The following is a 15000-nucleotide window of genomic DNA, read 5'->3' as shown; positions in this document are numbered from 1 at the left end:
CAGAGCTGTCAGTTGTTGTTGGACAGTTAGCTAGCGAACTAACGTTAGCTATTGATAGCGGTCTGAGCAAGTAGTTAACTAAGCTAGCTAATTTTACTGTCGATGTTTCTTGCCACGTCAGGTCTAAATAGCCGATTAGCATTGATTTTAAATAAACTGAATATCAGATATTTTCACTGGTGTCTGAATGTAACTTCGGCAATGATGAACGCCCTTAACGTAGCTAGGGAAATAGCCACGGGCCATGCACCGAGTTGCTAATGTTATTTTTCCTAAATAGTTAGCCAGCTAACTTAGCATAAGAGTTAGAAGACCCGGGTGACGTAAACACTAGCTTCGCAATAGCTATTCGTTTCCTCGTCATGAGCTTTGATGTCTGTCTGTAAACTTAACATGTACAGGAAATAATCGTAATGCTTCTAGATAACTATTTTCCTATGTATATCATGCACGAAACAGCCAAACTAGTGCACCGCTAACTTACTGTAACATGACAGTAACGTTAGTCAAGTTCAGGTGTTTTTCTGACTGAAGGTTGGACTGTTAGCTTGGAAGACAGCCTACATCTTATTTTCAGTTTTATGAAATATTGGGAAGTAACATCAAGATAAAGCCCGATCAATACGAGTTGTCTGTTTAAATGCACATCGAATCAATTTGATCTGGTTTGATTGTGTAAGTGAGTTGGAGATGAGGTGGGTGGAGAAGCAGGGCTGTCTTTAGGTGGTCTATTCGTAGAGTCCGATTCTCATCTCACACTAACATGGCCAAAAGGACATGACTACATGTGGCCTCACACAGACAGACGCACGCAGGCACGCATTGTGTATACCACTAGGGATAAGGGTGTGGACTATGATATCACAATCTCCTCTCACTACCAGTGGCCATTCCATTGGTAGGAGAGAGGGAGGTGTGTGTGGGGGGGTATAGAGGAGGAGGAGAGAGGTGTGGGGGTGGGGGTAAAGAGGAGATAAGGAGGAGAGGAGGGGGTGTGGGGGGGGGCTATAGAGGAGGAGGAGGAGGAGAGAGGTGGGGGGAGAGAGAGGGAGGAGAGGAGGAGAGATTGAAGGGGGTGAGAGAGGAGGAGGAGAGGGTCAGATAGAGAAAAGAAGTAAGTCCAGACATAGGGGAGAGGAAAAGAGAGATGGTGTGAACAGGGGATGTTGAGGAATAAATGGAAATGATGAGAGGGGGATGAGAGAGGGAGGAGAGGAATGAAGAGAATGATTCTCTGTCAGTTGGTAATATGGGATTAAAGGGGAGGGCAGCCATGGTGTGTTTAGTGTGATGTGGGGACTGTGGTGATGATGATGGTGGTGGCGGCATGTTAGTGTGTTTAGTGTGGGGTGGGGACTAGTGATGATGATGATGATGGCGGCATGTTAGTGTGTTTAGCGTGGGGTGGGGACTAGTGATGATGATGATGATAGTGGCATGTTAGTGTGTGTGGGGTGGGGACTGTAGTGATGATGATGATGATGATGTTGGCATGTTAGTGTGTGGGGTGGGGACTGTAGTGATGATGATGATGATGTTGGCATGTTAGTGTGTTTAGTGTGGGGTGGGGACTGTAGTGTTGTTGGCATGTTAGTGTGTGTGGGGTGGGGACTGTAGTGATGTTGGCATGTTAGTGTGTTTAGTGTGGGGTGGCTGGTAGGGGCTGGCGCTGGTAAACAAGGCCTCAGATGCAGTTTGATGAGCTCAGAGATAAACAACATTCACACGAGTTCTTAGACGGTTGTTAGTGATTAGGCTTTTAGAGTGGTTAGAGTTTTGACAACAAGGGACATCATTTTGTTGTGTGTGTGCGATGTATTCTGTGTAGATGTGTCTGTGTGTGTGTTGAGGGTTACTGTGGGGGAAAGCCATCATATGATGGAGCTTTAGGCTGTTCTTTGTGTGTGTGTCCATCTCTCCCTTTATATCATGGAAAAAGAGCAAAAAGTCTGGGTAGGAGAGTTTAAAAGAGAAACAGTAGTCTGGGTAGGATAGTTTAAAAGAGGAACACTAGTCTGGGTAGGATAGTTTAAAAGAGGAACACTAGTCTGGGTAGGATAGTTTAAAAGAGGAACACTAGTCTGGGTAGGATAGTTTAAAAGAGGAACACTAGTCTGGGTAGGAGTTTAAAAGAGGAACACTAGTCTGGGTAGGATAGTTTAAAAGAGGAACAGTAGTCTGGGTAGGAGTTTAAAAGAGGAACACTAGTCTGGGTAGGAGTTTAAAAGAGGAACACTAGTCTGGGTAGGATAGTTTAAAAGAGGAACAGTAGTCTGGGTAGGAGAGTTTAAAAGAGAAACATAGGCCCTATATATTGTTTCTGTGTTAAACTCTCCTAGCCAGACTTTTTGTACACACACATTCACAATCTCTTACACACACACAAGTACACACGTACACACACACACACACTCTTGAGAAACGGTGCACACACTCACAAACAGGCTACGTTTACACCAGTTAAATGTGACCCAATTCCGTTTTTTGCTCATATTTAGCACAATACCAATACAATGTGCAGTGTTGACATGTAAACAAGGAAAAAGCACATGGATTCCGATATTTTCAGATCGGTTTCAGGCCTTATTCATATGTGGAAATAAATCAGATATGAATCTGATATTTGCCAATGTGACTGCAGTCTAAACGGGGGCAGATATTCCTTGTAATTGTGAACTTGCACATTGTTGAAAATGCCCACAATCATCCACGTTTTTGTATTTACGTACACGATGTTGCTTTCAGTTTCACGTGCACGCACGACTGGCCAAACGGTGAAATTAAAATGAAAACGGAGATGGAAAAAAAGCTGCTGGCCAAACGGGTGAAATTAAAAGAAACGAAAAGCTGCAATCTTCACTTTTGTTTTGCCTAAAATAAAGTCGATGGTCTATTTTGCAGACTTAAGATACTTTGGAAACGAAATTAAAACAACTAGTCACTGAAATACCAGCTTTTTTTGTGCATTAGCAGGGCCGTCTGTTTGTTTGATTTCATTTCGGTGACCAAAATTTCCTCTGGTGTGCAGATTGTCTGAAGTATTATAGCCTACAGATGGGTCTTAGAAAAGTTGAATATTATGGAAAAGTAATCCCCCCCCCATTTCTAATTTTCCAGAAACCCAGGAACCAATCACAATCGCTTATGGCATGGGCCGTGCTTTATATGGCCGATAGAGCAGAGCATTCAACACAAACGATGACTGCGCTCATGGCGACAGGGTTGAACAGATATGGATGTGTATTTTCTTTAGCATTGACTGACCCCAAGCCCCCACACCACGGCGGACGTTATCCCTTAGGCCTACATTGTAGACAAGTCCTAAATTATGCGATAGCGAACGTCAAAAAAGTCTAGTTGCTCCTTTTTGAAACGGACTGTCAAAAAAGTCGCACCCAGGGGCAGCCGTAATTTAAATCCGACCTTAACTAAATCGCGTCCTGAGCTGGCTATTAACATGCCTTTTAGGCTCTCAAAAGTGTAGCTTATAGCCTACATATGGACACAAATTGCATGCTTAAATAGCCTAAGAACTATTTTAAAACTGTTTTGTTGAACTATTCAACAACCGTAACACTTGCCAAAACGCATGCACCTCTCCCTCTCCCTCTCTCGTGCACTCACACACACACACGATGGCAGGAGCATCCTCTTTGTGACAAGTCCATTGTGTAGGCCTAGTCTATGAAAATAATTGCCATCACTCAGCTCTTGGATTAACATGATACACAGGATTTACACTTGTGATGCAAGTTGATAGACAATTGTGTATCAAAAGAAGAAGAAAAAGTTTGTATAATTAAATGCTTTTTTGAATAAAAATTTTGCAGCAATACCTTTACTATCTACCCCTTTTTTTGACAAAGTTGACATATCGGGTTTTGCATATCGGGTTATCAGCCTCCTGTTTTGGTAATAATTGATATCGGTATCGGCCCTGAAAAAACCATATCGGATCTGCAGTAAATAATGTAAACTACCTGCTAATGACGTGCTAATTGTTTATCCCCAGTTTACATGCACCCGATAAGATCCGTAACACCGGAATGATTTGCCCTCAATTTGTGCTGTTCCGCCTCGTTGATAAAAGTGGACATTGTGAACGTATCCTTCCATCACATGCTAAAGGCCTTTCTGTGTTCTCTCACACTTTCCCGTCCAAATGACTATGAGGGGTGGGGCCTGAGGAGGTGTGTGTGTGTGTGTGTGTGTGTGTTACAAGAGTGTGTGTGTTAGGGGCTCAAAACCTGCTGGTTGGGTTTGTATTGGTTCTGAGTGAGTGTGTGTGTTTATTGATCATGTCACCTGTGAGTGTGTGTGTGTGTGTGTGTGTGTGTGTGTGTGTGTGTGTGCTGGCTATGTGTTTATTGCTCGTGTGTGTGTGTGTGTGTTTATTGGTCATGTGTTTTTATGTGTTATTGTCAGCTGAGTAACCTCAACCTGGGCTCCGGCCAATAAAACAGCAGAGCTCTTTCATCCAACCAATCAGATGTGGCCTGAGGGCAGAGCAGGAAGTGAGGGATCCCTGTGACATCACCAGTGTGTCAGCAGACCGCATGTACCTCTCCTCATGGGAGAGACAGACACGCATACACACACACAGCACATACACACACACTCATACACACACACACAGCACATACACACACGCTCATACACACACACACACACACAGCACATACACACACGCTCATACACACACACAGAGCACATACACATACAGCACACACACACGCTTGGGGGGGCACTGATCATAGGCCGTCTCTCTCTCACCATCTCTCCCTCTCTCTTCCCATCTCTCCCTCCCCATCTCTCTCTCTCCCCCCATCTCTCTCTCTCTCCTCATCTCTCTCTCTCTCTCTCTCTCTCTCTCTCTCTCTCTCGCCCACTGGCCTCCTGATGGGCTCTGTGGTCCTGTTATCTAAGGATCTGAGCTTATTATTCAGACTAAAGAATGAAGGCAACGAGATGAGAGTTGTGTCCAGTAACGGATGACCCAAATGAGAGTTGTGTCCAGTGTAACGGATGACCCAAATGAGAGTTGTGTCCAGTGTAACGGATGACCCAAATGAGAGTTGTGTCCAGTGTAATGGATGACCCAAAATGAGAGCTGTGTCCAGTGTAACGATGACCCAAATGAGAGTTGTGTCCAGTGTAACGGATGACCCAAATGAGAGTTGTGTCCAGTGTAACGGATGACCCAAATGAGAGTTGTGTCCAGTGTAACGGATGACCCAAATGAGAGTTGTGTCCAGTGTAACGGATGACATAGTGTAACAGACGTGTCTGTAGTCAGGCTGATTGTGCCCAGTGTAACGGACGTGTCTGTAGTCAGGCTGATTGTGTCCAGTGTAACGGACGTGTCTGTAGTCAGGCTGATTGTGCCCAGTGTAACGGACGTGTCTGTAGTGATTGTGTCCAGTGTAACGGACGTGTCTGTAGTCAGGCTGATTGTGTCCAGTGTAACGGACGTGTCTGTAGTGATTGTGTCCAGTGTAACGGACGTGTCTGTAGTCAGGCTGATTGTGTCCAGTGTAACGGACGTGTCTGTAGTCAGGCTGATTGTGTCCAGTGTAACGGACGTGTCTGTAGTGATTGTGTCCAGTGTAATGGACGTGTCTGTAGTGATTGTGTCCAGTGTAACGGACGCGTCTGTAGTGATTGTGTCCAGTGTAACGGATGTGTCTGTAGTGATTGTGTCCAGTGTAACGGACGCGTCTGTAGTGATTGTGTCCAGTGTAACGGACGTGTCTGTAGTGATTGTGTCCAGTGTAACGGATGCCAGTCTTTCCGCAGGACCTGGCCAGTGCTCGGCCTTTGTCTCCCCCTAGAGGTGGAACAGGGTGTTTGTGACCAGAGTGTGTTAAGTGTGATGTGTGTAGTGTGTAGTCAAAAACTCTGCTTCCTTTCACAAAGCGCTGCTAAGAATTCATAAAACCGTTTTTTAATTTTTATTTTCTCCCTCTCTTCTCTCTATCTCTCTCTCCATTTCTCTTTCTCCATCTCTCTCTCTCCATCTCTCTCCCTCTCTCCCTCTCTCCATCTCTTTCTCCATCTCTCTCTCCATCTCTCTCTCTCTCTCTCTCTCTCCCTCTGTGCAGGGTAAGCCCTACATGTTTGACCGAGTACTCCAGTCCAACACCACGCAGGAGCAAGTTTATAATGCCTGTGCTCAAAAGATTGTCAAAGGTGAGTCTCACACACACACACACACACTCACACACACACACACACACACAAATATACCGTAATTTCCCGACTATGCAAACGTTCTTCAGCTATGAGGTTAATACATGGGGGCAGTTAATATGGTATTAATATGGCTTTGTCTTTTTAACTTGCATAAAACACTGTCCTGCGGTTTATACACAGTGTGGCTAATACACAGGACAATACTGTAACATTTGAACTGCCCTGTGTTACTAGATGTCCTGTGGGATTAACATTTGAACTGTCCTGTGTTGCTAGATGTCCTGTGGGATTAACATTTGAACTGTCCTGTGTTGCTAGATGTTCTGGACGGCTATAACGGGACCATTTTTGCATACGGACAGACGTCCTCTGGCAAGACGCACACCATGGAGGTGAGACACACACACACAAAATCAACACTTCACACACACACTATTGCAGAGTTACACAGGGTTACACTGCACTCACACACACACAAACACACACTATTGCAGAGTTGCACAGGGTTACACTGCACTCACACACACACACACACAATAATAACACAATAATACACACACACACACACACTATTGCAGAGTTGCACAGGGTTACACTGCACTCACACACACACTATTGCAGAGTTGCACAGGGTTACACTGCACTCACACACACACACAATACCACACACACACACACACACACACACACACACACACACACACACTATTGCAGAGTTGCACAGGGTTACACTGCACTCACACACACACTATTGCAGAGTTGCACAGGGTTACACTGCACTCACACACACACACACACACACTATTGCAGAGTTACACAGGGTTACACTGCACTCTTAATCAACACTTCACACACACACACACTATTGCGTAGTTACACAGGGTTACACTGCACTCTTAAACAACACCACACACACACACACACTATTGCATAGTTACACAGGGTTTCACTGCACTCTTAAACAACACTGCACCACACACACACACACACACACACACACTATTGCAGAGTTACACAGGGTTACACTGCACTCTTAAACAACACTGCACACCTACAATTCACTGTACAGTTTAACACTATGCTGTTAACCAGGCTAAATAACATGATGTGGTGTGTGTGTGACTGGTGTGTATGATGTGTGTGTGAGTGTGTGTGTGTGTGGTGTGTGTGAGTGGTGTGTGTATGTGTTACAAATACAGGTTTCTCATGTGATTGTGACTGATCACGACTGTTTAAGTGGGAAGGGCTCTAATTTTCTCTCTTAGGGTAACCTGCATGACACAGACTGCATGGGCATCATCCCTAGGATTGTGCAGGACATTTTCAACTACATCTACTCAATGGACGAGAACCTGGAGTTTCACATCAAGGCAAGTACACACACACACACACACACACACACACCACATCTACTCAATGGACGAGAACCTGGAGTTTCACACTCATACATATGACCTGTACTGACCTGGATGTGTTGCTCCCTTCAGGTGTCCTACTTTGAGATCTACCTGGATAAGATCCGTGACCTGCTGGATGGTGAGTCCCCCACACACACACACACACACACTCACACACACACACACACACACACTCACACACTCACTAGTCTTAATGACGTACTCACACAGGCCATGGTTCACTTGTACCGTGCGTACATTTCTATCTCGTTTTTGGTCCACACTCACACTGCATACAATCAAACTGCTGCTGTGCTCTCCCTCCCTCTCCCCCCCCCCTCTCTCCCTCTCTCTCCTCCCTCTCTCTCCCTCCCTCCCTCCCTCCTCAGTGTCGAAGACAAACCTGTCTGTGCACGAGGACAAAAACCGGGTTCCCTACGTCAAGGTAATAAAGGAATAAGGAGGATGTTCCACTGCTAGAGTCATCAGTCACCTGCATACTCCAGTCACCACCATAGAAATGCTGCTGTAATGTGGGGTGTGTGTGTGTGTGTGTGTGTGTGTGTGTGTGTGTGTGTGTGTGTGTGTGTGTGTGATGACTAGGGCTGCACGGAGCGTTTTGTCTGCAGTCCTGAGGAAGTGATGGACACCATCGATGAGGGCAAGTCCAACAGACATGTAGCAGTTACAAGTGAGTACACACACACACACCACACACACACACACACACACCACACACACACACACACCACACACACACACACACCACACACACTTTTATACACACACACACACACACTCAGATGAGTGATGCTGTTGCTATGGAAGGGTTAGCTGACTAGCTCTGCATGGGCTAAATGAATGGGCCTAGTCTGGCATGCACATTTACCCCAAAGTTTTAGCAAGTTACTCTATTTTCATCAGTCTCTGTGTGTGTGTGTCTTTGTGTGTGTGTATGTGTATGTGCGTTTCTCTGTGTGTGCTTGTTTGTGTGTGTGTGTGTGTGTGTCTGTATGTATGTGCGTTCCTGTGTGTGTGTGTGTGTGTGTCAGACATGAACGAGCACAGCTCCAGGAGTCACAGTATCTTCCTGATCAACGTGAAGCAGGAGAACACGCAGACAGAACAGAAGCTCAGCGGCAAACTCTACCTGGTGGATCTGGCTGGCAGTGAAAAGGTAACGTGTGTGTGTGTGTGAACTCTACCTGGTGGATCTGGCTGGCAGCGAAAAGGTAACGCTGTGTGTGTGTGTGTGTGTGTGTGTGAACTCTACCTGGTGGGTCTGGCTGCCAGTGAAAAGGTAACACTGTGTGTGTGTGTTTTTGTGAAGGTCTTCACCTAAATGCTGAAGTAATTTTGTTAAATGTCTGACTGTCCATGTTTAATAATATGTAGCACCTGTGTTAGAGAATAGGTAGAGGATTAATGAAATTCTATATGTGTATGTATTTGTGTGTGTGTGTGTATTTGTGTGTGTGTGTGTGCTTGTGTGTGTGTGTGCGTGCATGTGCGTGTGTGTGTAGGTCAGTAAGACCGGTGCTGAGGGAGCGGTTCTGGACGAGGCCAAGAACATCAATAAGTCTTTATCATCACTAGGCAACGTCATCTCTGCACTGGCCGAGGGTTCGGTGAGATGCTACACACACGCTCACACACACACACATACACACACATACCAACCACACACACACACACACACACACTCATACTCAACTAACTACACACACTCATGCACACGCTGATGCCAACCACACACACACTCACGCACAGCCATACCAACCACACGCACACTGATACCCACCACACGCGCACACACACTCACACTCATACCTATCTCACACACACACACACACACACTCATACCAACCACACACACACACACACTCATACCAACCACACACACACACACACACACACACACACACTCATACCAACTACACACACACTCAAGCACATGCTGTGTGTGTTTTGTGTGTGTCGTGGTCAGGGCTACGTGCCGTACAGAGACAGTAAGATGACCAGGATCTTGCAGGACTCTCTGGGAGGAAACTGCAGAACCACCATCGTCATCTGCTGCTCCCCCTCATCCTACAATGAGTCCGAGACCAAATCTACCCTCATGTTTGGACAGAGGTACACACACACACACACACACGCACACACACGCACACACACTGTGCTCCCCGTCCTCCTACAACAAGACCGAGACCAAAGCTACACTCATGTTTGGACAGAGGTACACACACACACACACACACACCGTTCATCGTCTGTGTGTCATACCATTGTGTGCATAAGTGAATAGCAATTGTGTTTAGTTTTGAATTGTTGGTGCGTGTGTGTGTGTGTGTGTTTGTGTGCATGCAGAGCGAAGACGATTAAGAACACAGTGTGTGTGAATGTGGAGCTGACTGCTGAGCAGTGGAAGAAGAAGTACGAGAGAGAGAAGGAGAAGAACAAAACGCTCCGCAACACCATCACCTGGCTGGAGAACGAACTCAACCGCTGGAGAAATGGTACTGACACACACACACACACACACACACACACACCTCCGCAACACCATCACCTGACTGGAGAACGAACTCAACCGCTGGAGAATGGTACACACACATACACACATACACACACACTCCGCAACACCATCACCTGGCTGGAGAACGAACTCAACCACTGGAGAAACGGTATTGATACTACGCATACGCGAGTATGATAAAAGGCTAGCAGCTTATTGTTTGTGTGTGTGTGTTTGCATTAGATGAGCGTGCCTAATGGATTAGCAGTATGATAAAGAGAAGGCTAATGCTTATGTGTGTGTGTGTGTGTGTAGGTGAGAGCGTGCCTGTGGATGAGCAGTATGATAAAGAGAGGGCTAACGCTTGTGTGTGTGTGTAGGTGAGAGCGTGCCTGTGGATGAGCAGTATGATAAAGAAGGGGTGCCCATTATTGTGTATTGATGAAGCGTGCCTGTGGATAGCAGCATGATAAAGAGAGGCTAACGCTTGTGTGTGTGTGTGTAGGTGAGAGCGTGCCTGTGGATGAGCAGTATGATAAAGAGAGGCTAACGCCAGTGTGTGTGTGTAGGTGAGACGCGCCTGTGGATGTTGGTATGATAAAGCAGAGACGCTGGTGTGTGTGTGTGTAGGTGAGAGCGCCTGTGCTAGCGGCTTGTGTGTGTGTGTGTGGGTGAGAGCGCTTATTGGTGTGTGGGTGAGCGTGCCTGTGGATGAGCAGTATGATAAAGAGAAGGCGAACGCTGAGGTGCTGGATAACGCGCTAAACGATAAGACCGCCTCCACGCCCTCATTACCCAGCATTCCCTCCATCCCCGGGGTGCCTGGGGCCCGCCTGTCCGACGCCGAGAGGGACAGCGAGCTCGCCAAGCTCTATAAGCAGCTGGACGATAAGGTACACACACACACACACACACACATTCATACTCCCCACACTCACAGGTTCACCCACTCCCTGGATATATTGGGGGGGGTTCCTGTTCAGTATATGATCAGGTTAGATCGGTTGTTGGTTTCTGCTTAGGAATGGCCTGTGTCATTTTGGCATTTGAGTGAGAGAAAAGAGACGAGTGGGAATCAGCTAGTCACGTCCCCCGGCCATGAACCCGGGTCGCCGGGATCGCAAACCTGCAGCTTGACCGCAAGGTCAAGGAGCCCGGCTAGTATGCCAGTCAGAGCTCATACACAATCATCACAACCAGCACTCCGCAGCAGAGCTGAATAGAGTGGGATGCGCTGGTCAGTGTTGATTAGATTGGGGTTAGCTAGTCAGTGTTGATTAGAGTGGGGTTAGCTAGTCAGTGTTGATTAGAGTTGGGTTAGCTTGTCAGTGTTGATTGGAGTTGTCAGTGTTGATTAGAGTGGTCAGTGTTAATTAGAGTGGGGTTAGCTAGTCAGTGTTGATTAGAGTGGGGTTAGCTAGTTGATGGCTCATGTCCTGTAAATGGATTGAGCCAGTCCTGGACTAGAGAACTCAAATTAAATAATAATAATAGATATACATGCCAAAAAATAGAGCAAAAAATCCATCCCAATATTCTATGTCTGCTGTGATGTGTGTTATACCAGCTTGATCCCTACTGGAAAAGTCAGAGCACATTTACAATAACCTCCCTCCCTCTGCTCTCCCACTCACAATCTCTCTCCCTCTCTCTCTCTCCCTCCCTCTCTCTCTCTCCCTCCCTCCCTCCCTCCCTCTCTCCCCCCTCTCCCTCTCTCCCTCCCTCTCTCTCACTCTCTAGGATGATGAGATTAACCAGCAGTCTCAGCTCACAGAAAAACTCAAGGAGCAGATGCTCGATCAGGAAGAGGTGTGTGTGTGTCTGCCTAGGTCTTTCTGTGTGTTGTATGTCTGGCTGTGCGTGTGTGTATGAGCATTTAATGTCATACAGGTGTGTGTGTTGTATCACCCCCAACCTGTTGTGCTGTATATTTGTTTTTTTGTGTGTGATTGTAACTGCTAACCTGTGTGTGTGTGTGTGTGTGTGTGTGTGTGTGTGTGTAAGGCAGGTGTGTGTGTGTGTGTGTGTTTGTATCTGCTAACCTGTGTGTGTGTGTGTGTGTGTGTGTGTGTGTGTGTAGGTGAGAGCGTGCCTGTGGATGAGCAGTATGATAAAGAGAGGGCTAACGCTTGTGTGTGTGTGTGTAGGTGAGAGCGTGCCTGTGGATGAGCAGTATGATAAAGAGAGGGCTAACGCGTGTGTGTGTGTGTGTGTAGGTGAGAGCGTGCCTGTGGATGAGCAGTATGATAAAGAGAGGGCTAACGCTTGTGTGTGTGTGTGTAGGTGAGAGCGTGCCTGTGATGAGCAGTATGATAAAGAGAGGGCTAACGCCAGTGTGTGTGTGTAGGTGAGGCGTGCCTGTGGATGAGCAGTATGATAAAGAGAGGGCTAACGCCAGTGTGTGTGTGTAGGTGAGAGCGTGCCTGTGGATTAGCAGTATGATAAAGAGAAGGCTAATGCTTATGTGTGTGTGTGTGTGTGTAGGTGAGAGCGTGCCTGTGGATGAGCAGTATGATAAAGAGAGGGCTAACGCTTGTGTGTGTGTGTGTAGGTGAGAGCGTGCCTGTGATGAGCAGTATGATAAAGAGAGGGCTAACGCCAGTGTGTGTGTGTAGGTGAGAGCGTGCCTGTGATGAGCAGTATGATAAAGAGAGGGCTAACGCCAGTGTGTGTGTGTAGGTGAGGCGTGCCTGTGGATGAGCAGTATGATAAAGAGAGGGCTAACGCCAGTGTGTGTGTGTAGGTGAGAGCGTGCCTGTGGATGAGCAGTATGATAAAGAGAGGGCTAACGCTTGTGTGTGTGTGTGTAGGTGAGAGCGTGCCTGTGGATGAGCAGTATGATAAAGAGAGGGCTAACGCTTGTGTGTGTGTGTGTAGGTGAGAGCGTGCCTGTGGATGAGCAGTATGATAAAGAGAGGGCTAACGCCAGTGTGGGTGTGTGTGTTTGTATCTGCTAACCTGTGTGCTGTATATTTGTTTTTTTGTGTGTGATTGTAACTGCTAACCTGTGTGTGTGTGTGTGTGTGTGTGTGTGTGTGTGCGTGTGTGTGTGTGTGTGTGCGTGTGTGCGTGTGCGTGCGTGCGTGCGTGCGTGCGTACGTATACGTGTATACGTGTGTTTTGTATCTGCTAACGTGTGTGCTGTACATCTGGCTCTGTGTGTGTAGCTGCTAGCGTCGTCCCGGCGTGACCACGAGAGCCTGCAGGGGGAGCTGTCGCGCCTGCAGCAGGAGAACGAGGCCAGCAAGGAGGAGGTGAAGGAGGTGCTGCAGGCCCTGGAGGAGCTCGCCGTCAACTACGACCAGAAGAGCCAGGAGGTGGAGGAGCGCAGCCGCCAGTTTGAGGCCCTCAGCGAGGAGCTGAACCAGAAATCAGTACGTCACACACACACACACACACACACACACACACACACACACACACACACAGACTCTCGTAAGGTAACATGGTGCGTCCTGTCTCTAGATCATCCTGACGTCCATCGACTCTGAGCTGCAGAAGCTGAAGGAGATGACCAATCACCAGAAGAAGCGCGTCACCGAGATGATGTCATCACTGCTCAAAGACCTGGCCGAGATCGGCATTGCTGTGGGCAACAACGATATCAAGGTAAAGACCTCATAGAGGCAAGAGATTGGCGTTGCTGTGGGCAACAACGATATCAAGGTAAAGACCTCATAGAGGCAAGAGATATCGATCGATGAGGCAAGAGATATCAAGGTAACGACCAAGAGTCAAAGGGCAAGGGGTCACAGCAAGGAATGGAACTGAATCTCTCCCTGTTGCTGTCTCTCTCTCCTCTGCCCCCACCTCTACCTCTGTCCTCTCTCCCTTTCTCTCTCTCTCTCCCCCTTCTCCCCTCCCCCCCCCCTCCATCCAGCAGCATGAGGCCAGTGGTGTGATGGATGAGGAGTTCACGGTGGCGCGTCTCTACATCAGCAAGCTCAAGTCGGAGGTGAAGAGCATGGTGAAGCGCTGCCGCCAGCTGGAGAACCGCGAGAGCCCGACTCAACAAGAAGATAGGCGAGGCGACAAAGGGGCTGGCAGCCTGCCAATACATCTCGCGGAATAAACATCGCACGCTGCTAATGTTGACTATAAACAGCTACGCATCTCGCAGGTACGCTTATCCGCACCGCTGCTAATGTTGACTATAAACAGCTACGCATCTCGCAGGTACGCTTATCCGCACCGCTGCTAATGTTGACTATAAACAGCTCGCATCGCGAATGTAAACTTATCGCTGCCCCAATGTTGACTATAAACAGCTCACATCTGCGCCCAGTGCGGCTTATCCGCACCGCTGCTAATGTTGACTATAAACAGCTACGCATCTCGCAGGTCGCTTATCCGCACCGCTGTTAATGTTGACTGTTCAGGTTTTTCTTGGGGTTCATTATACCATGCACCTTAAAAAGGTTCCCAACAGCCCCACAATACCACAGCCCCTCCACCTGAATATAATAAATAAAAACAGCCCCACAATATCACAGCCCCTCCACCTGAATATAATAAATAAAAACAGCCCCACAATACCACAGCCCCTCCACCATAATTCTCATCAGGCATGGGGTTCTTTTCAGTGTAGTCATTCTTCTATGTACACCAAACCCACCAAACCCTACTAGTGCATATGGAAACAAAGAGGAAGGAGGAAGTGGTAATATTGGGACAGGGCCATGTCTTAAGACATCATATAGCACTCTACTACTGCACTACACAGGGACAGGGCATGTCTTATGACTTCATCATATAGCACTCTACTACTGCACTACACAGGGTTCCCACAGGTCATGGCATATCTGGAATATCATGGAAATTTCATAGTCTATTGCAGACATGGAAAGTCATGGAATTGTATCATTTGGGGGGCAAAGTCATGGAATATCAAGGAAT

At 47.3% G+C, this 15000-nt stretch overlaps 1 protein-coding gene and 1 long non-coding RNA gene across 2 annotated transcripts in view; both read left to right on the top strand.

Annotated features, from left to right (window-relative positions):
- Window positions 1-15000, top strand: part of LOC125284339 (kinesin-1 heavy chain-like) — a 22848-nt gene that overhangs the window by 626 nt on the left and 7222 nt on the right. Inside the window, 15 exon segments of the mRNA XM_048228254.1 lie at window positions 6102-6189; window positions 6511-6584; window positions 7458-7562; window positions 7680-7728; window positions 7979-8034; window positions 8193-8280; window positions 8642-8766; window positions 9113-9217; window positions 9577-9722; window positions 9957-10107; window positions 10800-10997; window positions 11845-11913; window positions 13272-13478; window positions 13570-13713; window positions 13985-14224. Coding sequence (XP_048084211.1) covers window positions 6102-6189; window positions 6511-6584; window positions 7458-7562; window positions 7680-7728; window positions 7979-8034; window positions 8193-8280; window positions 8642-8766; window positions 9113-9217; window positions 9577-9722; window positions 9957-10107; window positions 10800-10997; window positions 11845-11913; window positions 13272-13478; window positions 13570-13713; window positions 13985-14224 — 1845 coding nt within the window.
- LOC125312298 lies at window positions 12164-13035 on the top strand. The gene is made up of 3 exons (XR_007196598.1): window positions 12164-12387; window positions 12589-12655; window positions 12848-13035. It is a non-coding gene; the product is annotated as an uncharacterized LOC125312298 (long non-coding RNA).

This window comes from Alosa alosa, chromosome 19 (genome assembly GCF_017589495.1).
Source record: "Alosa alosa isolate M-15738 ecotype Scorff River chromosome 19, AALO_Geno_1.1, whole genome shotgun sequence".
Taxonomy (NCBI): domain Eukaryota; kingdom Metazoa; phylum Chordata; class Actinopteri; order Clupeiformes; family Clupeidae; genus Alosa; species Alosa alosa.
This window is presented reverse-complemented; position numbering and strand designations above follow the sequence as displayed.